At 45.9% G+C, this 24,815-nt stretch overlaps 2 protein-coding genes across 13 annotated transcripts; one reads left to right on the top strand and one right to left on the bottom strand.

Moving 5' to 3' along the window:
* On the bottom strand, positions 1-2,554 carry POLE3 (DNA polymerase epsilon 3, accessory subunit). The gene is made up of 4 exons (XM_047699556.1): positions 2,316-2,554; positions 2,128-2,213; positions 1,796-1,914; positions 1-1,521 (listed from the first exon to the last, which is right to left on the bottom strand). The coding sequence occupies exons 1-4, from the start codon at positions 2,379-2,381 to the stop codon at positions 1,349-1,351; spliced, it is 444 nt and encodes a 147-aa protein (XP_047555512.1). The 5' UTR covers positions 2,382-2,554; the 3' UTR covers positions 1-1,348.
* C13H9orf43 (chromosome 13 C9orf43 homolog) lies at positions 2,531-24,815 on the top strand. Of its 12 annotated transcripts, none has more exons than XM_047699548.1 (15): positions 2,531-2,721; positions 4,687-4,794; positions 6,213-6,411; positions 6,514-6,664; positions 10,850-10,928; positions 12,946-13,046; positions 14,734-14,800; positions 15,552-15,706; positions 16,841-16,991; positions 17,365-17,425; positions 17,711-17,781; positions 18,009-18,096; positions 19,990-20,069; positions 20,753-20,819; positions 21,028-21,984. In XM_047699548.1, the coding sequence occupies exons 3-15, from the start codon at positions 6,261-6,263 to the stop codon at positions 21,240-21,242; spliced, it is 1,437 nt and encodes a 478-aa protein (XP_047555504.1). In that variant the 5' UTR covers positions 2,531-2,721; positions 4,687-4,794; positions 6,213-6,260; the 3' UTR covers positions 21,243-21,984. The 12 variants fall into 12 exon arrangements, with proteins under 12 accessions (XP_047555504.1, XP_047555505.1, XP_047555496.1 ...); XM_047699549.1 differs by having other exon boundaries at positions 10,850-10,907; XM_047699540.1 differs by having other exon boundaries at positions 2,684-2,721; positions 4,687-4,838.

Below are 24,815 nucleotides of genomic sequence, written 5' to 3' on the forward strand. Positions count from 1 at the left end.
TTACTTTTAACAAGAATGTTCTTTATTTGTACAAAGCATAATTTTCCTCAACATTCTTCACTCATCTGTCAACAAAGTTTTGACTGTATTCATTTAACAAATTAACAGTGTCAAACTACACACATTTGACTACCTGTCACCCTCCAAGCGCTCAACTTAGAGACAAACAAAAAAGTGCTCGGAGCACCAAATATCAAGAGAAAGAAAAAAAACAACTAGGAGAAAGGTCAACAGAGTCACTTCAGAAGCAGTTAAACAGGATGGTTTTTTGCGGTGAGGATTAGATTCCTGAGCACCATCAGATTTCTGCACTTTGGGACGTTAAGCAGTTTATCAAAGTTCCTGGGTTGGCAGACGTGAGAAACGGAGGGAGAGAGATAGTGGGAACTGGGAACAGAGGAGAGGCAGAAGAGAGACAGGAAAGGAGAAGCACAGAAGGAGAAAGTTGTGCCTAGAAGAAATAAAGTTTGAAACTTGTCATGAATTGGAAGAATGAAAAACGAGAGCCACAAGCCTGGGAAATGGACTACAAGAAGAGAAAGTCTGGAATTTTATACCTTCCAGGAGGTGACCATAAATCCTAACGTCATACAGTGGTAGGCAATGAGGTGCACCTAAGACTAAGCCATCTTTTATTTTGTTTTGTGGTAAAAGTAAGATATTGGCACACTTGCTTGACTAATTCCATTCTACACGGCTGATTTAAAAGCATATGTGCCCAGAGCACAGCCACCCCAGCAGGTCAAATGCCTATCAGGCAAGACAGAGGAGCTCCGAGCCAAGTGGGTCTGGAGAAATAAAAATTCTATTAATGTTCCTGTCAAGTGAAGAGACAACAGATTTCATTCTTCCCCCGTAACCTTTTAGTAGTTTCCTAAAGCTAAACACATTCTGACCACTTTAATAAGCCAGTATTGCCAAATCTTGTACAATCAAAACAGGCTGAGCATGCTCAAAGCCCCAACTTTTTCTGAGCTTTGACTACCTCCGTGATCTGGGACACAGAAGGCGGCATGGAAGTCGTTACTCCTTTTTGGGGGATGTTAGGAAGGGAACTGGGGCTCAAAAACCGCCTAACCATATAAGTAAACAAAAGAGATCAAATTGACTAATCAAATTAGCCACTCAGAATCCCTCTTGCCAAAGTCATTACCTTCAAACGGATTTGGCAAAATGGGATTCCGCTACTCTGATGGAAGCACTGGTTTTGATAATTTTAGTCAGTTTTTATTTTGATCTTCTCAGGCTCTTCTGGCTGAGATTACTCTTCCCAGCGGGGAAAAGCTTCTCACAAACGTACCACATTTCAGGGTGGTACCTTCCAAGGTGCCACAGTCTTCCCGTCCCATTAGTTGTCCACTTCCTCCTCTTCATTCTGTTCCTCTTCTTCCAGCCTTTCCTCATCTTCCTCATTGTCCTCATCCCTGCTCTTGTCTTGCTCTTCTGCATCTGTTTTCTTGTCTTTGTCCTTCTTCTTTTGCTCTGAAGCTTCCTTTTTGCCTTTCTGCTCTCTCCTATATGCTGTGAGGAGGAAGGTGGGGGTGAGGGGGCAGGGCTGAACCCAAGAAACCATAGCAGCTAACGCCACCGAAAGGCTGGGGCAGAGAAGAGCACATAACCTGCTCAGCATCACAGATCAGCTCTGAGGGGGCACCACCTGAACTGATTCTGAGTCACATCCAGTACTTGCTTCCTGTTCTTACAGGGACGCAAGCTGAGAAGACTCAGGAATAGGTGAGCAGGTCACAAAGGATGAACATCTTTTACTTGGCTCTACAAAGGAAAGGGTCATTACCTTCCAGAGCTTCTTTCAACGGGGTAACGAACCTCTGGAACTCCATCTCTTCCATGGCCGAGAGCACGTCACTGGCATTCAGGGTCTTGCGTTTTCCTTTCATCGCGAAGTTGTTGGCACTGAAAAGGAAAAAAAAAAGATGAAAGGCCGTTGGGGGCCTGTCAGACCCACTCTTGTCCCGTAAAGGGTAGGAAGGGGGCACCAGAGAACCCTCCCGCACTGAGGTAGAGCACAACTGTCGGGGTTTGAGGGATTCCAGACCAGGGGGGGGTCTCTGCGGCTCCCTTATGCCCCAGGCCCAGCTAAGCTCTGGCTCGCTCAGCCCGCCTCACCACGAAGTGGCGTACAGCACGAAGACGCTGGCGGCGCGGGAGATGGCGCTGCGGGCCTCCTTGGAGATGTTGACACCGTCCGGGAGCTGTGAAAAGAGCGTGGGTGAGTAAAGCTACCAGCCCAAGACCTGCTTCCCCAGCGGCCCGCCCGTCCGCCCCTGGCCCATCCGCCAGCTACAGCTGCCCACCGCTTCCTTGATGATCCTGGTGATGACGGCATTGGGCAGGTTTAGGTCCTCGGGCCTCTCCGCCATTGCCGACGGAGCCGAGGCCCGCGCCTCCGTCTCAAGCCTCTTCCTCAGGCCGCCACGGCGTCCGGACTTCCCGCGTCGCCACAGTCTGACCCAAAGCGGCTTCCGTCCCGCCCCACGTCGTCCCCACTGTGTCCCATAGTGCACCGCGCGCCATAGCCGCCTTCTTCACCCAGCCCCGCCTCCGCCTCGAGTCGCCCATGCATCCAAACTTTCCACGTCGCAACGGATTTGGCCCTCCCGGGCTTCCGTCCGATCCCCCGGGACCCAGCGAGCGTCCCTTCCCAAGCTCGTTTTCTCCCTTTTTGCCTCCACCACGTCTGGAGACGTCGCATCAGCTCAAGTATGGCTCATTGAGGCTTCCGTCCCTTCCCCACAGTGCTCTGCGCCGCTGCCTGGCAACGGCACTTGCCTGGCGGCTAGCTTGGGAGACGGAGGCGTGGACTGAGCGGACGGGGCGGAGCTCCTTCCGACGTAGGGCGGGGGCGGGATCCCACCACCTACACCACCTACACCACCTCTTCTAGGTGGCCGGTGGCGGGGGTCTCGTTTTCCCGGTGGGTTTGGGCTTTCTGGCAGTTTGGCTCGGACCTTGCTGGCGCTGCCCGCCGAGGCCGAACTCTTTTCACTTCAGGCTTCTGGAACGAAGCGGGTATATTTTTTCAGTTCTGCGGGAGCTGACGTCCATCTTTAATCTTTTCACACCTCCCAACTTCGTAATAGTCGCATTAAGGATAATTGTCGCCTAGAATGGTTAACGCAAACTCCTTTGCCAGTACAGCGCTAATGCTGGTGACAGGAATGGGCATTACTAGACCTCGGGCCTCAGTTCGGGCTGGTCAGGTAGCGAAAGGGCAGCAAGCAGCCGGTTGTAAGGATAACGCGACATTGCATTCCATTAAAAAGCAAACCCTGTTAAAATTGTTTTTTTAGTTCGTTGACTTAATGCATCATACGTCTCAGTCAAAAGCATTAGCATGGTTTTGCAGTGGCTTTGGAGTTGTATCATTTTCATGTATGTGGGTAGAAATTGTCCTTAACCCCACTGAGCATGAATGCTTTTTTTCTTGAAACATGCTGTCTTGTGTCACCCTTAACTTTCCTGCTTTTTATTTTTATTATTTAAGATTTTTATTTACTTGACAGACACACACACACACAGAGGGAACACAAGCAGGCAGAGTGGGAGAGGGAGAAGCAGGCTTCCTGTGGAGCAGGGAGCCCCACGTGGCGCTGGATCCCAGGACTGTGGGCTTATGACCCGAGCCACTCAGGCGCCCGTTTCCTGCCCTTTTTTTTTTTTTTTTTTTTTTAAGTATTTACTTATTTTGAGTAGTTCTACAGGCAAGGTAGGGCTGGAGCTCATGACCAGAGATCAAGGGTCACAAGCTTTACCTTTTGAGCCAATCAGGCATCCCAATTTTCCAGCTTTTGACAGGAGATATGAGTACAGATTCTTCCCTATTAGGAGAAAAACGACAGCAAACACGGTGATAAAGGGCAACCGAAACTGCATAAGTTAGTGATTATAGGGTTTGGTGGGGGAACTCTCCATTTGGAGAAAACAAGTCTGGTTTAAAGATACCAGGAGACACTCCCCTCTATGCAATTGCTGTCTAGTTGGAATTGGGACCCCTGCATTGTCAAATATTTTGATCTTTAAGAGGAACCAGAAATCTGAACACGGCGGACTATGTCCACTTTAAAAAAATAGCTGAAAATGCAGGCCAAACAAAACAAGTCACAGGGTAGGTATGGTGCCATACCAGTAGTTCGTTATCTTTGGTCTAATTTATAAGTTGTTTAGAACAGTGACTTATTTTGTTCATTACTGTTCTCTCTGCCTGCAACAGGTCCCATCTCATATTTGGTAGTCAATAAATGTGTTGAATAAAAGGAAGAAGAAATGGATACTGTCCTTAAAAAGGGGACCTGATGTCCATCTTTTTAATCTTTTCTCCCCTCCCAACTTTGTAATAATTGCATTAAGGAGCAGGTGGTAGTGATTGCCTAAACTATTTCTAGAGAGACAAAGATGATACTATTGAGCGCATATCATTATTTTTAAGATTTATTTATTTGACAGAGATCACAAGTAGGCAGAGAGGCAGGCAGAGAGAGAGAGGGGGAAGCAGGCTCCCCACCGAGCAGAGAGCCCGACACAGGGCTCGTTCCCAGGATCCTGGGACCATAACCTGAGCCGAAGGCAGAGGCTTTAACCCACTGAGCCACCCGGGCGTCCCACCCCTATCATATTTTATACATAAAAGTACATTATTTCTCTTAATGCTTCTACAATTCTACTTAGGGATTTCCTGTCCCCTCTTTATATGTGGAAACGAGCTGTGAGAGGGGAGATCACTTGCCTGCGACCATACAGCCAGTAGATGAAAAGCCAGAGGCCTCTAATGTCAGTGTAAGTCTACTGATCTACTGTTGGAGCAAACCCATTCATTTCTGGGGGGTATTTTAGCTGCCTGTGTGAGAATTGGAGCGTATTGAAAAATGAAGTATGTTTTCCAAAGGCGTGAGCTATCTAAAGCCATCTTAAATTCTGTGATTATATTAGTTCTGATTTGGAGATGGTAGTATGTTCTCCCTAATGATTAATGAAGGGGAAAAGGAAAAGGGTGCTAATACTTATTTTGAACTATATGCCAGACCTTTTTTTTTTAATATTCATTAACTAATCTTTGTTTGTTTGTTTTAAAAGATTTTATTTATTTATTTGACAGAGATCACAAGTAGGTGGAGAGGCAGGCAGAGAGAGAGGAGGAAGCAGGCTTCCTGCCAAGTAGAGAGCCTGATGCGGGGCTCGATCCCTGGATCCCGGGATCACGACCCGAGCCGAAAGCAGAGGCTTTAACCCACTGAGCCACTCAGGCACCCCCACTGACTAATCTTTGTAATGATCCTGTGAAATAGGCTTATCCTCATTTTGCAGGCAAGGAACCTATAACTCAGATTGCTTAAGACCCTGGTCACTCAGCTACTAAATGACCAAGCAGGGGACTTTATGAAGTTAGTCTGCTCCAAAAAAAAAAAAAAAAAAAAAAAAGGAAGTCTGCTCCAAAAACTTGCTATTCTACTTCATGCTGAGATGTTTTCATACTTGCTTGTTATCCAGTTTTTTAAAGATTTTAATTACAATATGGTCAACATATAGTATTGTAGCGTCAGGTGCACAATTTAGTGATTCAGCAATTCTATATATTTCTTGGTGATCACCACAATAAAAACATTCTTCATCCCCATCACTTATTTCACCCATCCCCCCACCACGTCCTCTGTGGCGACCGTCAGTTTGTTCTCTATAGTTGAGAGTCTGGCCTGTATCTTTTTTGTTTGTTTGTTTGTTTCTTAAATGCAACATGAGTGAAATCCTTTATTTGTCTTTCCTCTGACACTTATTTCACTGAGCATTATACCCCCTGGCTCCATCCATGTTGTTGCAAATGCCAAGATTTCATTCTTTTTAAAGATTTTATTTATTTATTTGACAGAGAGAGAGAGATCACAAGTAGGCAGAGAGAGAGAGAGAGGGGGAAGCAGACTCCTTGCCGAGCAGAGCGCCTAATGCGGGGCTCCATCCCAGGACCCTGAGATCATGATTTGCGACCATGACCTGAGGCTTAACCCACTGAGCCACCCAGGCGGCCCAAGATGTCATTCTTTTTAATGGCTGAGTAGCTTGTTACCCAATTCTTAATTATCCTGTGGCCATCGTTTATTTATATGGGTTCACTAGAAATATTTTATGCTTTGAATTCAAATCAAGATCTGGACTGCATGACTGATGTATAATACACTCTAATTGTATGGTTGTTACTTTAGAGGGTTAGAAAGCTACGAGATGGCTTTTGTACTAAACAATTTATAGCTATGGACTTGCCAGAGGAGAGCCAGTGGGATGAAACCACCTGCCAGCTGGCTGTTTGCCAGCATCCACAATGCTGGGCTACGATCCGCCGGATTGAGAGGGGCCACCCTCGAATCCTGGGCCCCCCATGCAAAACAGCTCTGAATGATGAAGGTGAATTAGTCAGCCCTACTTCTCCCTTACAAGATTCTTGAACTCTTTGTGTTTGGCTTCCTTTTGACCGATTGTGTGTTTTCTTCTGGTCTGTTTTCTCAGACAAACTTCCAGTGCTCACCACTGTAAACATGGCAGATTCCTGCCTCTGGGCCAAGAGACATGCTCATCATCATTTATCAGGATTTACCTTCACCAGACCACCTGCTCTACTATGTCCAGGTGTTAAGTTTGACTCCAAACTCCAAGGCAGGTAAATTAATCATGGAATCTTGTTTTTTGAGCCTCCTATCTCAAAATTCTGGGTTGACTTGCTTTACCTATGTAGTAGACTTTGAGAGAGCTGTATTTAAAAACAGTGGTTCAGTTAGAGCAAAAGGAAAGCATTAGTTGTGTTGTAGGAGTTGTTAGAATAAGGGTGTATTAGTTTGCTAGGGTCACTGTAATAAAGTACCCTCAACTGTATGGCTTAAACAACACAAATTTATTTTTTCAGTCTAGGGGCTGAAAGTTCAAGTTTAGAGTGCTGATAGAGTTGTTTTCTTCTGAATCCTCTCTCCTTGGCTTGTAGGTGGCCATTTTCTCGCTGTGTCTTAACATGGACTATCTTCTGTGTGTCTTTGTCCTAATTTCCTCTTTTCCCTTTTTTTTTTTTTTAAGATTTTATTCACTTATTTGAGAGAGGGAGAGAGAGAAGCATGAGTTGGGGGAAGGGCAGAGGGAGAGGCAGACTCCTTTCTGAGCAGGGAGCCCAGTGGATGTGGGGCTCCATCCCAGGACCCTGGGATCATGACCTGAGCCAAAGGCAGATGGATACTTAACCAACTGAGCCACCCAGATACCCTTCCTCTTTTTTTAAAAGATTTTATTCATTTATGTCAGAGAGAGAGAGAGAGTGCACAAGCAGGGGGAATGGCAGACAGAGGGAGAAGCAGGCTCCCCATTGAGCCGGGAGCCCAATGTGGGACTCCATCCCAGGACCCTGGGATCATGATATGAGCAGAAGGCAGATCCTTAACTGACTGAGCCACCTAACCATCCCATTCCCTTCTTTTTTTTTTTTAAACCCTCCTACACTGTTGGGGCACCTGGGTGGCTCAGTGGGTTAAGCCTCTGCCTTTAGCTCAGGTCATGATCCCAGGGTCCTGGGATCAAGCCCCACATCGGGCTCTCTGCTCGGCGGGGAGCCTGCTTCCCTCTCTCTCTCTGCCGGCCTCTCTGTCTACTTGTGATCTCTGTCAAATAAATAAATAAAATCTTTTAAACCCTCCTACACTGTTGATGGGAATGCAAGCTAGTGCAGCCACTCTGGAAAACAGCATGGAGGTTCCTCAAAAAGTTGAAAATAGAGCTACAGCAATCATACTACTGGGTATTTACCCTAAAGGTACACATGTAGTGATCTGAAGGGGCATGTGCACCCGAATGTTTATAGCAGCAATGTCCACAACAGCCAAACTATGGAAAGAACCTAGATGTCCGTCAACAGATGAATGGATAAAGAAGATGTGGTATATATACACAATGGGATACTATGCAGCCATCAAAAGAAATGAAATCTTGCCATTTGTGATGACGTGGATGGAACTAGAGGGTATTATGCTTAGCGAAATAAGTCAGTCAGAGAAAGACAATTATCATATGATCTCCCTGATATGAGGAAGTTGAGAGGCAACGTGGGAAGTTTGGGGGTAGAAAAGGAATAAATGAAACAAGATGGGATCGGGAGGGAGACTCTCTTTTTTTTTTTTTTAAGATTTTTTTTATTTATTTATTTGTCAGAGAGAGAGAGGGAGAGAGAGCGAGCACAGGCAGACAGAATGGCAGGCAGAGGCAGAGGGAGAAGCAGGCTCCCTGATGAGCAAGGAGCCCAATGTGGGACTCGATCCCAGGACGCTGGGATCATGACCTGAGCCGAAGGCAGCTGCTTAACCAACTGAGCCACCCAGGTGTCCCGGGAGGGAGACTCTTAATCTCACAAAACAAACTGAGGGTTGCCAGGGAGAGGAGGGTGTGGAGAGGGTGGTTGGGTTATGGACATTGGGGAGGGTATGTGCTATGGTGAGTGCTGTGAAGTGTATAAACCTGGTGATTCACAGACCTGTACCCCTGGGGCTAATAATACATTATATGTTAATTAAAAAATAAAAAATAAAAAAAATAAAGTTTTTAATTTTAATTCCGATATAGTTAACACACAGTGCAATATCAGTTTCAGGTATATGATAGAGTGATTCAACCATTCTCTACATTACTCAGTGCTCATCATGACAAGCGTATTCTTAATCCCTTAATTTCCTCTTTTTAACAAGAACAACAGTCATACTGGATTAGGGCCTGTCTCTCTGACTTCATTTTAACTATTTACCTCCTTAAAGACCCTATCTCCAAATACAATGGGACTCAAATTCTGAGGTATTGAGGGGTAGGATTCAATGTAGGAATGTGGGGGGCACAATTCAGCCCACCACAGTGGGTATCTCATCAGCCTCTGCAGGTCATCTGAGCACAGTGTCCACACACACTATTTTCTTATCCTTTATTTTTAGGTATAAAACTATTCGTAAGCTCTTGAAGGCAGAAGCAGTGGTTTCCTTTTGAATCTCCTACAAAGCCTAGGCATCCAGTTAGAGCATGTTGATATGGGAAGCTAAGGGACAGGGATCTGCAGAAAACTTAGACTTGAAACATTTGGAACCCACGTGGTTTGGAAGCAAGGCACACCTAGAGGCCCTTGTACCAGATCCTTTTCTCCCATTTGATGTAAACAGCCTTTGGTGGTTTCCGCTAGGCTAAAGACAGTGTGGGAAAGGGTAGGACTACTTTCTGGTTCTCTGGACTTGAACCTTGGGAAGAAGGTGGCTTCTCCCAGTCAGGGCCTATGAAGGCAAAGACCATGACTTCACTCGTGTCATCTCTCATTGAATTCACAAATGTGTCTTGGTGGGGATCACTTTGCTGGTCTCTGTGGTAAACGGATTATAGTCTTTACCCCCAAAGGGCTTTCAGCCTTGCTGGGGAGGCCGAGAACCGTCCCATGTGATGAGCGTGGGATAGAGGGGAGGGCCCCACCCCCCAGGTGTGTGGAAGCACATGGGATGGAGTCCTCACCCAGGCCACTGTCCTGAGCGCCGGTGGCACATGAACCTGTGTACTGAAGTGGGAGCGGTCTGGTGAAGGGAGACTTGCAGGTGGGAGGTGGCTGTGAGGAGAGTTCTAGACTATTGAAAGAGCATATGCCAAGGCCTGGAGGAAAGAGGAAGTTCTTTAGGTGCCAGGAGAAGAGTTCCTTGTGCGTGGAACATAGAGCAGGAACGGGAGAGTGGTCAGAGCTGAGTCTGGGGGAGCTGGAGTAAAAAGCACGTAAATCAGGCTAAGGAGGGGGCACCTGGGTGGCTCAGTGGGTTAAGCCGCTGCCTTCGGCTCAGGTCATGATCTCAGGGTCCTGTGATCGAGCCCCACATCGGGCTCTCTGCTCAGCAGGGAGCCTGCTTCCTCCTCTCTCTCTGCCTGCCTCTCTGCCTACTTGTGATTTCTCTCTGTCAAATAAATAAATAAAATCTTTAAAAAAAAAATCAGGCTAAGGAGTTGGATCCTTATCTTATACTTCTTTGCTATATTTATTTATTCCTACACTTAATACGGTTTTTAAAAAATAAATATAATAGCAAGTGATATGAAATGTAAGGAGACAATTTTTTTTCCATAATGTAAAATTTACCATTTTCATTGATTTTAAGGATACTGTTCTGGGGCATTAAACACATTACAGTGTTGTGCAACCATCCCCACCATCCATTTCCAGAACTTCTTTATCATTTCAAACAGGAACTCCATATCCATTGAATAGTGACTCCCCATTCCCTCCTCCCTCCAGCTCCTGTTAATGTCTCTTCTACTTTCTGTCTGTATGACTTTGCCCATTCTATTGTATGACTCCCGTAAGTGGAGTCATACAATAGTTGTCCTTTTGTGTCTAGCTAGCTTATTTCACTTAGCATAATGGCTTCAAGTTCCATCTGTGTTGGAGCATATATCAGAATTAAATTTCTTAGTAAGGCTGAAAAATATCCCATTATATGTAAATACTACGTTTGGTTTATTTAACATGCTCTGCACGTCTACAGCGAAGGTACTCTGTCAGCTTGTCTTGGTGGTGACATATCTGTCTGTCATTGGAGAGAGAGAGGCACAGGCCCTGCATTCAGGTTGATGCAACAAATAGTTGTCAAGTGTTTGCAGTGTACAGTGTCTGTTTGGGAGCTATTCCAGAACAGACAGGCAGAACTTAAGCAAATGGGGAGATCCTACATTCATTCGGAAAGTATTAAGCCCCAGGTTTTCTGTGGATAAGCAGAAGGCTTTTCCTCATAGCACTAACTGCCATCCCCATAGCTCTTTTGTGTCTCAGTGTCATGTTCGGAAACTAATTTTTTAGGCCTCGGAAGGACTTACCTGACAAAGATTTAATCGACCGTCCTGATAGATCTCCTAAAGTAAGTCACAGATTAAAAAAGGTACTTCTTCAGCATTTCCTCTTTACTGATGGGAATAAAACATTTGCCTCTGTTGAACATTCAGGATGACTATAATCTGAATAAGGATAATGGTAATTCTCTAACATCGGGCCCTTAAGTGTATGCTAGGCTCTGTCCTAATGTCTTTACATGCTATACTGTTTCCGGAAATCCCAGATACCAGTGGGACTGATGTGTGCCTGTTTGGCATAGGTTAAGACTTTTCTGTCTGTATTCCGCATACAGCATGTTCAGCTGCTAAGTAAACCCTGTCATCATATGGGGAAATTAGAATGCTGGAATGTAACACCAAAAGTGGGCCTTCAGGTCATCTACTCTGATGACTGTCAGTCTTTCTGTTATGACCTACAGTAAGAAATACATTTTACAACAAAATAGCATAGAACAATCTTTATCCTAATTACGAGTAATGCACTCTGATATTTTCTGTCCTATTCTATTTTGCCTTTTTTTTTTTTTTTTAAAGGACAGAGAGAGTGTGTGCATGTGAGCAGGGGAGGGACAGAGGGAGAGGGAGAAAGAATCCTAAGAAGGCTCCACACTCAGCATGGAGCTTAGTGCGGGGCTTGATCTCATGACCCTGAGATTATGACCTGAGCCAAAATCAAGAGTCAGACACTTAATTAACCACCTGAGCCACCCAGGCGCCCCTCTGTTCTATGTCTAAGCAACGTAGGCTACAATTCACAAAATTTGATTCCATGACCTATGAATTAGTTGGAGTTGCAACTGAAGGACATTCCTGTGGTCTGTCTCATAGGTCTTGCAGTTGACAAAACCGAGGCCCAGATAGGGAATTGATTTGCTAAAGCACATAGCTAGTTAGAGGCCGAGCTAAGTTAGAGTTTAGGAAGAAAAACCCTTCCACTTATCTACAATAAGGGGAGATGTACTCTTCTTTGCAATCTTACGGATGCCTTTTATTTGTTTCAAGAGATATTTCACCTTTCACTGTCACCTGGTGGAGAGTGTAAGGGACGGAGAGAGAGAGGGTAGATGTGTCTGAATGGACGAATGAACAAATCACTCTGCTCTTTGGCCTCTTTAGAATAAAGGGTTAGATTAAATTCATTTTAAGATCATTATTTGAATGCACATGGCTCAAAATTCAAAAAGCATAAAAGGGTTTATAGTTCAAAGAAGTCTCCCCTATTTCCTCCAAGCCAATCAGTTCCTTTTCATAAGGACAACCCTATTTTTTAAAAAATGTATTTATCTATTGGGGGAGGGGAGTGAGCATGCAAGCATGGGGGAAGGGCAGAGGGAGAGGGAGAGAGAGAAAGAATCTCAAACAGACTTCCCACTGAGCTCAGGAACTCAGAACCTGAAGCGGGGCTCAATCCCAGAACCCTGAGATCATGACTTGAGCCAAAATCAAGATTCGAGCACTTAACTGACAGCCACTCAAGTGCTCCACAACCCTATTTTTATTAGTTTTTTTTTTCCCCCTTCCCTATATCCTGCCATGGCTAGGGACTAGATAATTTATAAGGTTTCCTTGAGCACCACTGTTCTGAAATCTTAAATGACTGAGCATGAGAAGTGTTGTGACCTTAACTTTCCTGTAGACACCTATAATTGTAGACAGTCTGTAAAAGCAGAAAACTTGATTCTGTCCCTGCCAATTCCCTCCCTGTTCCCAAATTGTATTGTGTTATCTGCATGGGATCTAAGTGTTTGGAGTGGAGGAGGCAGAAGGAGTAGTGTTCCCTTAGGTAAAGCCCAAGCTCCCCTCTAGGGGATGGGGTGGGAAGTGGCTCAGCACCGCCCTAATGTCACAGGGAGGCAGGGGACACTATTCTCTTAAATTGCTCCCTCTTGCAGAGTACCTCTCGGTGTCTGGTTTCTTGGGGAGTTGTTATGAAGGCAATCTGGGGATGAGAAATGTCCTTTTGTCTTTTTCATTAGCATGGTAATTCAGTTCTTAGGCCGATTCTGAATACCATCAGGAGCCGGTACCTTCAAGCCATACATAGGCTTTCCATCTTTCTCTTAGCTTTCAGTGCTGAATTTGAATGAGACACAACTTCCCAGCCCTCAAGATGTTAGAAATATGGTTGTAATCTGGATCCCAGAACAACCAGAGAGGCACCTGAGGTGAGTATTGTGTCCAGAACTTGGGGGCCTTCCACCCTTGCCTTCTGCAAGTCCCTCCTGCCCCGTGTGGGTGTCCCATTTGTGATCTCCTTTTTAGCCGCCTCATTGCAAGTAATAGGAGGCCAACTAGAGAAGAAGGTCATGGTCTCTTATATTTGCCTCTTGCTCCACTGGGGTTTGAGTTAATGCAATTTGTGCTTCCTGCAGCGGGGCTTCTCCACATCAAATCCTCCATGGCAGGAAATAGCATGTGAGGTCGCGCCTGTGTATTTGTGAGCTCTAAGAAACAGTTGCTTCCTACCAGTCTCTCTGTTTGTCTGTCTGTCTTTCAGATTTTATTTTTTTGAGAGAGAGATTGAGATAGCGAGAGAGAGGGCACAAGCAGTGAGGAGGGACAGAGACAGAGGGAGACGCAGACTCTCTCCTGAGCAGGGAGCCCCGTGTGGGACTCAGATCCCGGGACCCTGAGATCATGACCTGAGCTGAAGGCAGACACTTAACATACTGAGCCACCCAGGCGCCCCTTTCAGTTTCTCTTATTAGACATCCCCAGCTCTTGAAAACATTTTCAGTGAAGCACTTGAATCTTGGGTCTCAGCCCCAAGGCCTAGAACAGTGGCACAAGATGAACGCGTGTAGAACTTGTGCACAAAGGAGGAGGAGCATTTGGTGAGGGCCCAGAGGCTTGCTCCTACTGAGAACCACTGGAAGAAAGTGTTTGGTTTTTCTTCCGTGAATGCTGAGGCTTTTGGATTCTTGTTAAGTGAATATGTAGATATGATGTGATTTAAGAATTTCTTCTTATTTTATTTATTTATAAGATTTTATTTATTCATTCATGAGAGACAGAGAGAGAGAGAGAGAGAGGCAGAAGCAGAGGGAGAAGCAGGCTTCCCAAGGGGCAGGGAGCCTGATGCAGGACTTGATCCCAGGAGCCTGGGATCATGACTCAAGCCGAAGGCAGACACTTAGCTATCTGAGCCACCCAGGCGCCCCCTTATTTTATTTTTTAATGATCCTGTCAGTGCTTCTGCATATATGCATGTGTGTGTATATGTATGATATAAACAAACAAAAAAAAACTCCTAAAGGTTTACTTCCTTTCATGTAAATAAAAAAAGCCCAGACTTGGGTGGGTCACAGCTAGTACCTCAGCTCCACAAGGTCATCAGAAACCAGAACTCTTTCTGGCTCTCTGGTCAACATCCTTAGCCCGTGGCTTTCATTTTCTATGGTGTCTCATGGGGGCTTTGAAGGTCTAAGTGGACAACTAGAGCTCCAGCCCTCTTACCCGGGAAGATGACAGAGCAAAAAAAACTTGAGCCCCTCCTCTGGGCTAAACTGTGAGAATCTAGTAAAGAACCAGACTTGCTCCCTGTCCTAGAGTGTGTGGGGGGATCCAGGCCTTACAAACATCACCACATGGAAGTATATAATTACTAATTTGGATTAATGCTGTGAAAACAAGTTACCGGACTGTAGGAGAGAATGGCAGGGAACCTCATGTAGATGTGAGGTCAGGTCTTGTTTCTCGCAGCTTCTGGGCAGGTGGTTCCTCCAGGCTTCCAAACAGCCATCTTTGAGCACGGAAGAGAGGAAAGGCATCTCCATGATCATCATTCACAAATATCCTCGGTGCTTCTGTGTGAGATGTCGGGGAATAAGTTGTGGTTGTTCTTGTTTCAAGTCCCGCTGAGAAGAAGCCTGTTCTTCCCAGCCAGGACTGGATGAAGAGGAGAATGATCTCTACAACGGTAAGTTCCATGTTTTGGTCAAACCTTTATGAGATTACTCTGTAGAATTTTGTTTTGTTTTTCCTTTCAGGTAACTTCCCCCATTCTTTTTAAATGAATAAAATTTGCAAGAGAAACCCCTTTTAATTCCTTAAATTCCTTAAATTCCTTAAATTACCGAAGTATTTTCTATCCAGGGTCTCTCTTCCCTACTTCCTCCCTGTAGAAAAGTTAGGAGGAAGCCCTTGGATATTCAGGAGGAATTTTCAACAAATTAAAGACAAATTCCCCGTGAGATAGAAAGAGAGCTTCAGTGGACTAGGGTTTATAGTGGACTTGGGTTTCTCATTCTCCTGCCACCATTTATGGGTAAATGTAACCTTGGGTAAGTCACAGAGCTGGGAGGTGGCTACATCCATGAGAGGAGTGTCTTGGTCCACTTGTTCGTTGCTGAATCCCCAGTGCTAGCCCTATGCCTGGCACATAGTTGGCCAACAAATATTTGTTCAGTTTGCTCAGTGAGTGAATTAATAACCTTTTTGGAAAAAAAAAACCCCAAAGAATGAATGCTTGTGTGATCAAAATTCAACCATGGGGTGGGGAGCCAGAGAGGGAAAATATGGCGGCCTTCTTAGTGCAAAGGAGGGGTTGCTGCTGGAGTGGGTCTGGAAACAGGGAGTTTAGCCTGCCAGGGTTATGTCTGGGAAGCTGGGATGTTGATGGGAAGGAGTGCCACTGAAGAGAGTGCTTCATTTCCATTGTTCCTTTCTAGAAAGATGGTTGGCTCTCCAGAAAGCAGAAAACAGAGACACAGTTGGGGCCTCCAGGGATGATTGTGCCTCCCCCCTCGCCCATACAATTTCTTGAGCAACAGTCTGTACCTTTCTGGAACCAATTTGACATGTTACCTCAGGATCTACTGAAGGAGTACGTATTGGGAGAGCAAGGGTACCTGCTCTTCTCTGAAGCAGAGAAGCCACTAAGTAGCATGCTCTTTCCGAGGAAGGAGGGGAGAAAAACTCCCCCACTCCCCCGCTTGTTCAGTGAGGTCTTAGACTTACCAATGTACAGTGGTGACAGTAATTACTGCCATTTACCAAGTGCTTATCATATGCCAGGCCCTGCACTATAGAAACACATTACATCTGTTCTCTTACTTGAACCTCCAGTAGCTGCTATTCCTCTCTTCTTCTTCTTCTTTTTATTTTTTTTAAAGATTTTATTTATTTATTTATTTGACAGAGAAGGAGTTCACAAGCAGGCAGAGAAGCAGGCAGAGAGAGGGGGGGAAGCAGGCTCCCTTCTGAGCAGAGAGCCTGATGTGGGGCTCGATCCCAGACCCTGGGATCACGACCTGAGCTGAAGGCAGCGGCTTAACCCACTGAGCCACCCAGGTGCCTCTCCTTCTTTTTAAAGTGAGCTCTATGCTCAATGTGGGGCTAGAACTCACAACTCTGATATCTGGAGTTGCATACTCTGCTGATTGAGCCAGCTAGGCGCCCCCACGCTCTTCTTTTTTAAGTGAGTTTTGGATAAGTGGGAGGCAGGAGGGAAATGTGGCTTGGGGGGTGCCTGGGGGGTGCAGTCAGTTAAGCATCTACCTTGGACTCAGGTCTTGATCCCAGAGTCCTGGGATCAAGCTCCGCATCGGGCTCCCTGCTCAGCGGGGAGCTTGCTTCTCCCTCTCCCTTCTGCCCCTCCCCCTGCTTGTGCTCTCTTTCTCCCTCTCTGTCAAATAAATAAATAAAATCTTAAAAAAAAAAAAAGAGGAAATGTGGCTTGGAGTGAGATAGCCTTTGAACTTCGCATTGAAGCTTCCTGGTTTTGTGCTTTTTGGTAATCTAGCATCTTTAATGCTTTAATGCACTGTTTGCAAAATGGGGATAAGAACACCTGTCCTTGGCAAATTGAAAGGTGTTACCCAATGAGCACCTGTTGGCATAGACCTTTTCAGGCCCAGAGTGGAAATTTATTCAAATTTGGAGCCCTTTTCATCCCTTTTTCTTCAGCCACGCTCTCCAGGAGGAACTGTTGCTGACTGGCTGTCTCTGTCCCCTTCAGCCTCTTGCCTAATGAGGGGAAGACCATGCCTTCTCTGGAGATGAGGACACAGTTGGCCATGATGAAGAAGAAAGCTCCCCTGGAAAAGAGTCGACCCGACAGTGCCATTTCTGCTAAGATGTTCTTAACCGTACACCGCCTCACGCTGCAGGTGAGAGCTAGGGAACCTCAGAGAAAGGTCTAGATGTTACTCCAAACTCAACTCTCTTCGAGGCTGGAGGGGTTAACACTTTCTTCTTTCTCTCTACCCTTCCCTGCTGGACCCACGCCCCCATGGAAGGGCTGGGCTATATGTAGGTGAAAGCAAACATGCGGGAAGAGGTTTGAGGAACGTTCTCTTTCTCCTGGACTTTGTTCCCCTCTCCGTTTCCTCTCTCAGAGCCCCTGCTATAAGGCTGCGTGCACCTGATTCTTAGTGCTGGTTGGCTACGTGGGTACCTGCATTTGAGGGATTTGTTTTGGGAAAAGGAAATACCTTTAGTAGAGCTTTTCTTCTTCTTCTTTTTCTTTTTTTCCCCTTCCAGAGACCAGCATTGAGATATCCTAAACATTCAAAGAAATTATATCACAACCTGAACACGGAAGGTAGGTCTTCTGGTGCTGCCGGGTCCTCAGCTACTGTCCTGTCAGCCCGCAGTTCTCATACTTGGTGTGGGTCTCAGTTTGTTATGTCTGTGGCCAGAGTCATACAGGCTCCCGTGCAGGAGTCGGGAAACCGCGGGTTCAGGAGGCAGCCCCCCTTCCCCACCACAGATGGCTTGGTTCTGTCAGAGAGGGTGTCACCACTATGGAGCAGGGCCCAGCAAGCAGCCCCGGGGAAAGTGGGTGCTGTCAGGGAGAAGAGGACCGAGCTGGTGCTCTGGTCACCAGGTCACAAGAAGCAGCAGCAGTGGCAGCAGAAGCAGCCGCAGAGGAAGGTGAAAACCCCGCCGAAGAGTCAGGTACAGAGGCCATGAGGGAGGCTGGAGGTCCGGCTGGGAAGGGGTCAGGGGGCGCAGCCTGAATGGGAAGGGGTGGATGAGGCGCGAGTCTCCTGGTTCTCTGCCTGGTTCTAGATCCAGAGTTCCTGTCTGCTTGCAGACACTAACTTCCTTCTTTTAGACTCTTTTTGAAATGTTTTCTTCACTTCCGAATATCCTAATTCGGTTCCTTCTCATGTGGGTTTCAGGAGGCTAAAAAGAAATCCAAGAGTGATCTGGGGATTCAGGACAATTTGCATAAACGTTCTGGTGCCGTGGTGTATGGCCCATGCTATGGTAAGGAGAATACGGGCTTGGGAGGGACGGGATCTCAGGATGTAGCTGAGGGCAGGAAAAGCCGGACACATCCATCATTTTGGGACCTGCCTTCATCAGGCATTCAGAATTCTTCTCGGAATGTTCTGGCTTGCCTGGGCTACCATGCATCATCCTTCCATCAAACATTTACTAAGGAAGCAAGCTAGGCCAGATATCTGCTTCATGTGGGCATTCGAGAGATGACCGTGAGCATGAGTCAGAGTCATTTTTCCTCAGGTCTTACTTTAGGAAAGGCAGAGTGGTTTGAGAATGAAGAGCAAGCAATGAGGCAGGAAAGAGTCCAGCCCCCCCCCCCCCCACTCCAGCCACAAGTTAGTCTCTGGGGGCTCGGGTTGAGATCAGCACAGTATCTAGATCCCTTCTGGAGGCAGGAGGCTAATTCTTGACAGGCAATTCTTTTCCTCGGGTGTTCATGCTGAAGACCAGAATAGGTAGCTCCCCTTTTTGGAATCTTTATCATGTGTCTGAACTGAAGGATATACTTATTCTTTTTCTTTTTAATTTTCTAATTTTTAAATTAACATATAATGTATTATTAGCACCAGCAGTATGGGTCTGTGAATTGTCAGGCTTACACACTTCACAGCACTCACCATAGCACATACCCTCCACAGTGTCCATAACCCAGCCACCCTCTCCCTACCCGCTTCCCCCCAGCAACCCTCAGTTTGTTTTGTGAGATTAAGAGTCTCTTATGGTTTGTCTCCCTCCTGATCCCATCTTGTTTCATTTATTCCTTTCCTGCCCCCCAACCCCCCATGTTGCCTCTCAACTTCCTCATATCGGAGAGATCGTATGATAATTGTCTTTCTCTGATTGACTTATTTCACTCAGCATAACACCCTCTAGTTCCATCCATGTCAGATATACTTATTCTGGTCCCTCTGATGTTGCTCAGGTTTTGTTTTGTGTGTGTGTGTGTGTTTAAGATTTTATTTATTTGTCAGAGAGAGAGAGCAGGCAAGCAGGGGGAGCAGCAGGCAGAGGGAGAAGCAGGCTTCTCAGCGAGCAAGAAACCCAATGTGGGACTCAATCCCAGGACCCTGGAATCATGACCTGAGCCAAAGGCAGACATTAACTGACTGAGCCCCCCAGGTGTCCAAGATGTTGCTCAATTTGAGTGCAGAAAAAAGAAAGGGGGGAGAAAGGATCCCTGAAACCTTAGAAGCTTCTTTGGCTCTACTCAGAGTGGACCTTGCTTACTGCTTCCTCATCAGATTTTATTGATTTATTTGAGAGTAAGAGAGAGAGCACAAGAGATCCCAGGACCCCGGATCATGACCTTAGTCAAAGACAGACTCTTAACTGCCTGAGTCACCCAGGCGCCCCGGGAAGATGTTCATTTAGAGAAAGGGAATTGAGAAAGGAGAGGATGAATGCATTTAGGGACTAGTTGGGGAAACAGCTGATGCAGAAGAATCAGAGAACCAGAGCTTTTGGAAGGAAGGGGTTTCATTTTCAGAGGTCAGTATGGGGACATTTGGGATGGTTCCAGAAGGTAAGAGAAGTCTTCATTAACTGGAAACGTAGGATTAGAGTTTGTTTTGGTTCCCTGATGTACAGATATCTGCCCCTTCAGTTTCTTGGAGAAATCCTAAGTCTCTCTTTTTTTTTTTCCTAAGTGTTTTAACATACACTTGACCTTAATCTCTAATTCTGTGATACATGTGTTCACAGTCTCAGGTGAGCAGAGTCACAAAGAGAACTCAGAGGCCCAACTGCCTTTCACCTCTTCTAACCTGTCTCGTCCTGGATGTGGAGTCACTTGCAGGCTAGGTCGCAACTAGAAGCCCAGCGGTGGGATATGAAGTACCAGTAAGAAGAGAACTGAATTGACTTTCTGCTCACTAGGTCACAGAACTCTACGAAGCCAAGAAAGTGACAAAAAGCAGCCACAGCAGACAAAGTCAGAAGGACCCACCTTGAGAAAGGTAAGAGCACTGGAGCCATTCCGAATGGTTTCAGTTCCCTGTTACTGTATAGCACACCACCTCAAAGCTGACACCACTGTAGCGGGTTGTTCTTCGGATTCTGAAGGGTGAGTGGCCAGATTTTCTAGTGTTTCTTGATGTCACTCACGCAGCTGCCTTCAGGTGGCTGCTGGGGGTGAGGGGCTGTTAGCCAAATTGTCTGAGTTCTCTTTCATGAGGTCTCTTCATTGTGCCTCACTTGGGGTTCTTGACAGTGTGGTAATCTCATGGAAGCACTTCCTTGAGAGAGAGGGCTGGAACTGAAACAATGTCATTTCTGCCACATTATATTGGTTAAAAAATGCCAAGTCCAGCCCAGACTCAAGAGGAGAGAAAACAGACTCCATCTCTTGGTGGGAGGAGCAGCACGTGCATTCAAGACTGAGAAGAATTGTTGGTGGCCACATCTGGAGGCCATCTACCTTCAGTTGACAGCTGGTAATGGGGGAAAGTGGGTTCTGGCTTTGTCTGGTCAGCCTGGAGGACAAAGAATCTGTGATACAGCCTTCTCTCTTTCGTCTCAGGAGGTGGCATTTTGTCCTGTCGTAGATGTTAATTTTTCTAAGAGAAGCATCTCTTAGAAAATCTTTTCTTTCTTAAAGTCTTGATTCAAGTTTCCTTACACTTACTCCATTGGATTTCAGGATTCCACAAAGAGGGCCCAGATGGAATACTTGGAGAATCATCTGGATTCCTTCGCCGGTAAATATGGTAAGTTACTAGGGTAGAGGAACCTCAGTAAGTCACTCAGTCCAGGGAGAGCTGAACCTGAGTTGACAAGGATGGTTCACCACCCTGGATGCCATAGTTCTATTCCTTCAGAAGGGTCCTAAAGACACGCAGCCCTTCCTTCTCTGTCCTCCATTTGTCGTGGTTGGGAGAGGCTGCAGGTGCAGTTAATGGCTGGGTCTTCTTTTAGATCCCAAGTTATCCAAGACAGAACCCTCTAACAAGGACATCAGCGCTCAGGAGTGGGTTGTGCTGGAATCCCAAGACAGGAACTCAGAGGACCTCTCAGACGATACATCTAGAGGGTGGAACCCTGAGCTCAAGCTCCTGAGGATTCTTCAGGCCACTGATAATGAGGATGAGGAGGACCAGCTCTCCGACTCACAGAGTGAAGAGTCTTTCTAGACCTCAGAGGACAACCTTATTCCAGAGAAAGATGCTTGAAATCCTGGGGACAGAGACCTTGGACATACAGACAGAAAGGAGAGGGGACTTCTGCTCTTGGGAGCCTTGATGAGGGCCTCACTGTAGGGACTCTGCTTTCTTCATTCACTTCTCCTTACCTCTAAAATCAGCTAGGGAGAAAAAGCCCCCCCCCCCTTTTTAAACTGAGGTTGTTTCTCTTTCATTAGGGGCAGAAAAAATTTAGTGATTAAACACCACTGCTTAAGGAAAAGGCTCATTCTCTTCCTGGGAGGATGGGAGAGATATTTCTGTGGATGTGTTTTCTGGGTCACTTTTTATCTCCCTTCTGGAGCTCTGAAAGGTTTCCAGTCACAGGAAGATGAGTTTTGGGACACCTGGCTAGCTCCTTCCATTGGGCATGCAGCTCTGGATCTTGAGGTTGTGAGTTCAAGCCTCACGTTCTGCATAGAGATTACTGGAAAATTTAAAAAAAAAAAAAAAAAGGAAAGATGAGTTTGTCCTGTGGGAACCCATACTGTGTTCCTAGTTTTTCCTCTCAGTCTCTGGAAATGGCTTCTCTCGAGGTTGGCACCCAATAATCATTATCAAATGGTATTTGTATTAGCCCGAAAGAGTCTGAAGCTCCAGCTTCTACATTACTGAGTCTGTGGGAATGTTTCAGTGATGCTCGTAAAGACTCAACATTTCAGAGTCTCAGGAGACCTTGGATTTGGTTTTTGTTTTTGATATTGGTTTTTTTTTTTTTAGATTTATTTATTTATTTGACATAGAGATCACAAGTAGGCAGAGAGGCAGGCAGAGAGAGAGGGAAGCAGGCTCCCTGCTGAGCAGAGAGCCTGATACGGGGCTCAATCCCAGGACCCTGAGACCACGACTCGAACCGAAGGCAGAGGCTCAACCCACTGAGCCACCCAGGCGCCCCCGGATTTGGTTTTTGGAAAGATTTTTTTTTTCCCTGTTTCTGTCCTTGAAGTTTTTAATATAGAAAATTTTTTCAAAATTACCTAAAAGTCAAGAGAATAATATAATGGAAGTCTCACATACCCAGTAGGTTAGATGCAGGCAATGAAGGCCCTTGACCCGGGCCTGTGGCCCATGAGCTGCGGTCAAGGCAGCTGGAGCCCATTATTCTCACCAGCTCTGGATGTAGGGTCGAGTCTCCTTCCCATAAGTGGGAGCTGGGTGGAAGAAGAGAGCCCTGACCACTGGTGGTATCACTAGCACTCAGCCTCAGCCACCAGTCGTGGCGGGCAGGATGAGCTATGATGACATCTGTCCCTCCTGGGGAGAACACCCCTCTGCCTTGGAGCAGGGGAGGAAGCCCTTTGTTCTTGGGCAGCAGCGGTCTGGAGTAGTTTCTGTCTCGTTGAAATTGGGGTGGGGACGGGGAGAGCATGGCTCTAGGGTCACATAGCATAGACTCAGTTCCTGCCGAGCTTTTGTAGATTTTCTTAAACAATTTGCTCTGGGCTCTTAGGGTCATTTTCAGAGGCATAAACGTATTTTTTAAAATAATTTTCACTAGTTTCACTGAATAGCAGTCTGTGAACTTCTCACACTCTTATGACGGAAGTGGAACTCAGGACTGGGCCTGACATCTTTTTTTTTTGGTTAATATTTATCTATTCATTTTAGAGGGAGAGCACACAAGCAGGGGGAGGGGCAGACGGAGAGGGAGAGCATCCCAAGCTGACTCCTAGCTGAGCTTAGAGCATGGGGCTCCATCTCACCACCCTGAGATCATGACCTGAGCCAAAATCAAGGTCGGCTGGTCAACCAACTGAGCCACCCAGGTGCCCCCCAACACGATAGTTTTTTATAAGACAAACTTATCCCTCATCAATTATTTGGTTCTGCTAAGTACAGTTTGTACAAAAGAGGCATATTAAATGTTAACTCTTTTCTTTCAAATGTTAACTCTTAATGTTGTCTCAAAACACACCAAATTAGAAAGCTGAAACTGCTGTCTACTCGTTCCTCTCTCCCAAGCCAAATCAAAATTCTATGACATCATTTGTGTTACTAGACTGAACTATACTTAGCTGAATCTTGAGAGTGAGAGGAATCCGAGAGGTGTCACGTGGGTTGTTTTTCTGCAAAGAATTATTTCTCGAATGGGCATTACATTGTAGAATGACTTGTGTGGGTTAACCTAAAAATTACACCTTTTTTCAACTCCTTGGTCTTCTTTCAGACCTGTCCACAAAGGCAACCCCGATTTCCAGTGGTCAGTAGTGAGGCTGAGGAGGGGGCTGGGCTGAGCTTTCATTTGCTTGTTTTTTCTGAAGACTCAGAAGAGAAATTCTATTACCAATCCAAGTACACACTTAGTTAAGCAACTCTCAGAAATTGGCACATTCTTTTCAGTTTTGTTGGTGAGTACAAAGTTACCTTTTGAATCATTTTTTTAAAATTAGTGTTCTTTTTTTATTTTTAAAGATTTTATTTATTTATTTGACAGAGGTCACAAGTAGGCAGAGAGGCAGGCAGAGAGAGAGGGGGAAGCAGGCTCCCTGCTGAGCAGGGAACCCGATGTGGGGCTCGATCCCAGGACCCTGGGATCACAACCCGAGCCGAAAGCAGAGGCTTTAACCCACTGAGCCACCCAGGTGCTCCTTAAATCATTTTGAATGAGAAGATGTTTGCTATTTGAACACTGACCTTTGCTTCTGTTTTCAAAGGGAGGAAAACCATTTGTGGGCTGAAACCTGTTTCACCTTTCTTACACCAATCCCTCCAATCGCAAACAGAATTTAGAGCAGTATAATCCGCATGCCACAATACAGTCTTTAAGGCAGTGTATACCCACTATTTCAGTTGGTTCTCTGGCCAACTCTATAGATAAATGTGGATTGTTTCCATTCTATAGATTAGAAAACTGAGGCTCAGAATCCAGGGTTGAGGATAACTCATTTGGGAATTGGTGAATTGGGAGGAAAAAAAAAAGGCATCCTTAAAGACACTTTACTACCACCTGTTGAAAATTCTCTCAATGAATATACAAATCTACAATGATTACATTATGAGCGGTACCCCTAGAGTTGGTCCACAACCTTCACCACAGGACCTGGTTAAGTCATTTGCCAGAAATCAAAGGCCAGCAAGGAGAGGGGGCTGGGCTTAGAACCTGGGTCCTTGCTTCTCTCATCTACTGAACTCTGATACCTCTTTGATTCCCTCTCAGTGGAGCCTGGGACAGTGTTCATCAGAAAGGAAAGATGAGACCATGTAGAAAAGAATGGACTGAGGGGAAGGAGCACTCATGAACACTTTGAATTAGCCTCCCAATGTTCTGAGCGAAGAGGAAACAGGTAACTGTTGCTAACTGCCATTTCCTCACCACCTATGCCATGGGCATCAGGAGAAGGAAGGCCCAGCAGCCAGGAGGATCTAGCTAGAATTGCTTGGAGATCCACTTTATACATTTAAGCAGACAAGAGGTCTTAAGACTTAGGATTGTCCTAGGATCCTTATAAAAAGCTCTGGCTTCTTTTCTTTTCTCTCTTTCTTTGTGATTCTTACTAAAGGTAGGCCACTTTGTTTGGATCACCA

The sequence above is a fragment of the Lutra lutra genome, chromosome 13 (assembly GCF_902655055.1).
Source record: "Lutra lutra chromosome 13, mLutLut1.2, whole genome shotgun sequence".
In the NCBI taxonomy this organism is placed as follows: domain Eukaryota; kingdom Metazoa; phylum Chordata; class Mammalia; order Carnivora; family Mustelidae; genus Lutra; species Lutra lutra.

Coding starts and splice junctions, on each gene's coding strand:
- POLE3 (XM_047699556.1), bottom strand. CDS start 2,381: ATGGCGGAGAGGCCCGAGGACCTAAACCTGCCCAATGCCGTCATCACC. Junction 2,214..2,315: donor CCAGGATCATCAAGGAAGCG/GTGGGCAGCTGT, acceptor CTCTTTTCACAG/CTCCCGGACGGTGTCAACAT. Junction 1,915..2,127: donor GTGCTGTACGCCACTTCGTG/GTGAGGCGGGCT, acceptor TTTCCTTTTCAG/TGCCAACAACTTCGCGATGA.
- C13H9orf43 (XM_047699548.1), top strand. CDS start 6,261: ATGGACTTGCCAGAGGAGAGCCAGTGGGATGAAACCACCTGCCAGCTG. Junction 6,665..10,849: donor GACTCCAAACTCCAAGGCAG/GTAAATTAATCA, acceptor CTAATTTTTTAG/GCCTCGGAAGGACTTACCTG. Junction 14,801..15,551: donor GGAGAATGATCTCTACAACG/GTAAGTTCCATG, acceptor GTTCCTTTCTAG/AAAGATGGTTGGCTCTCCAG.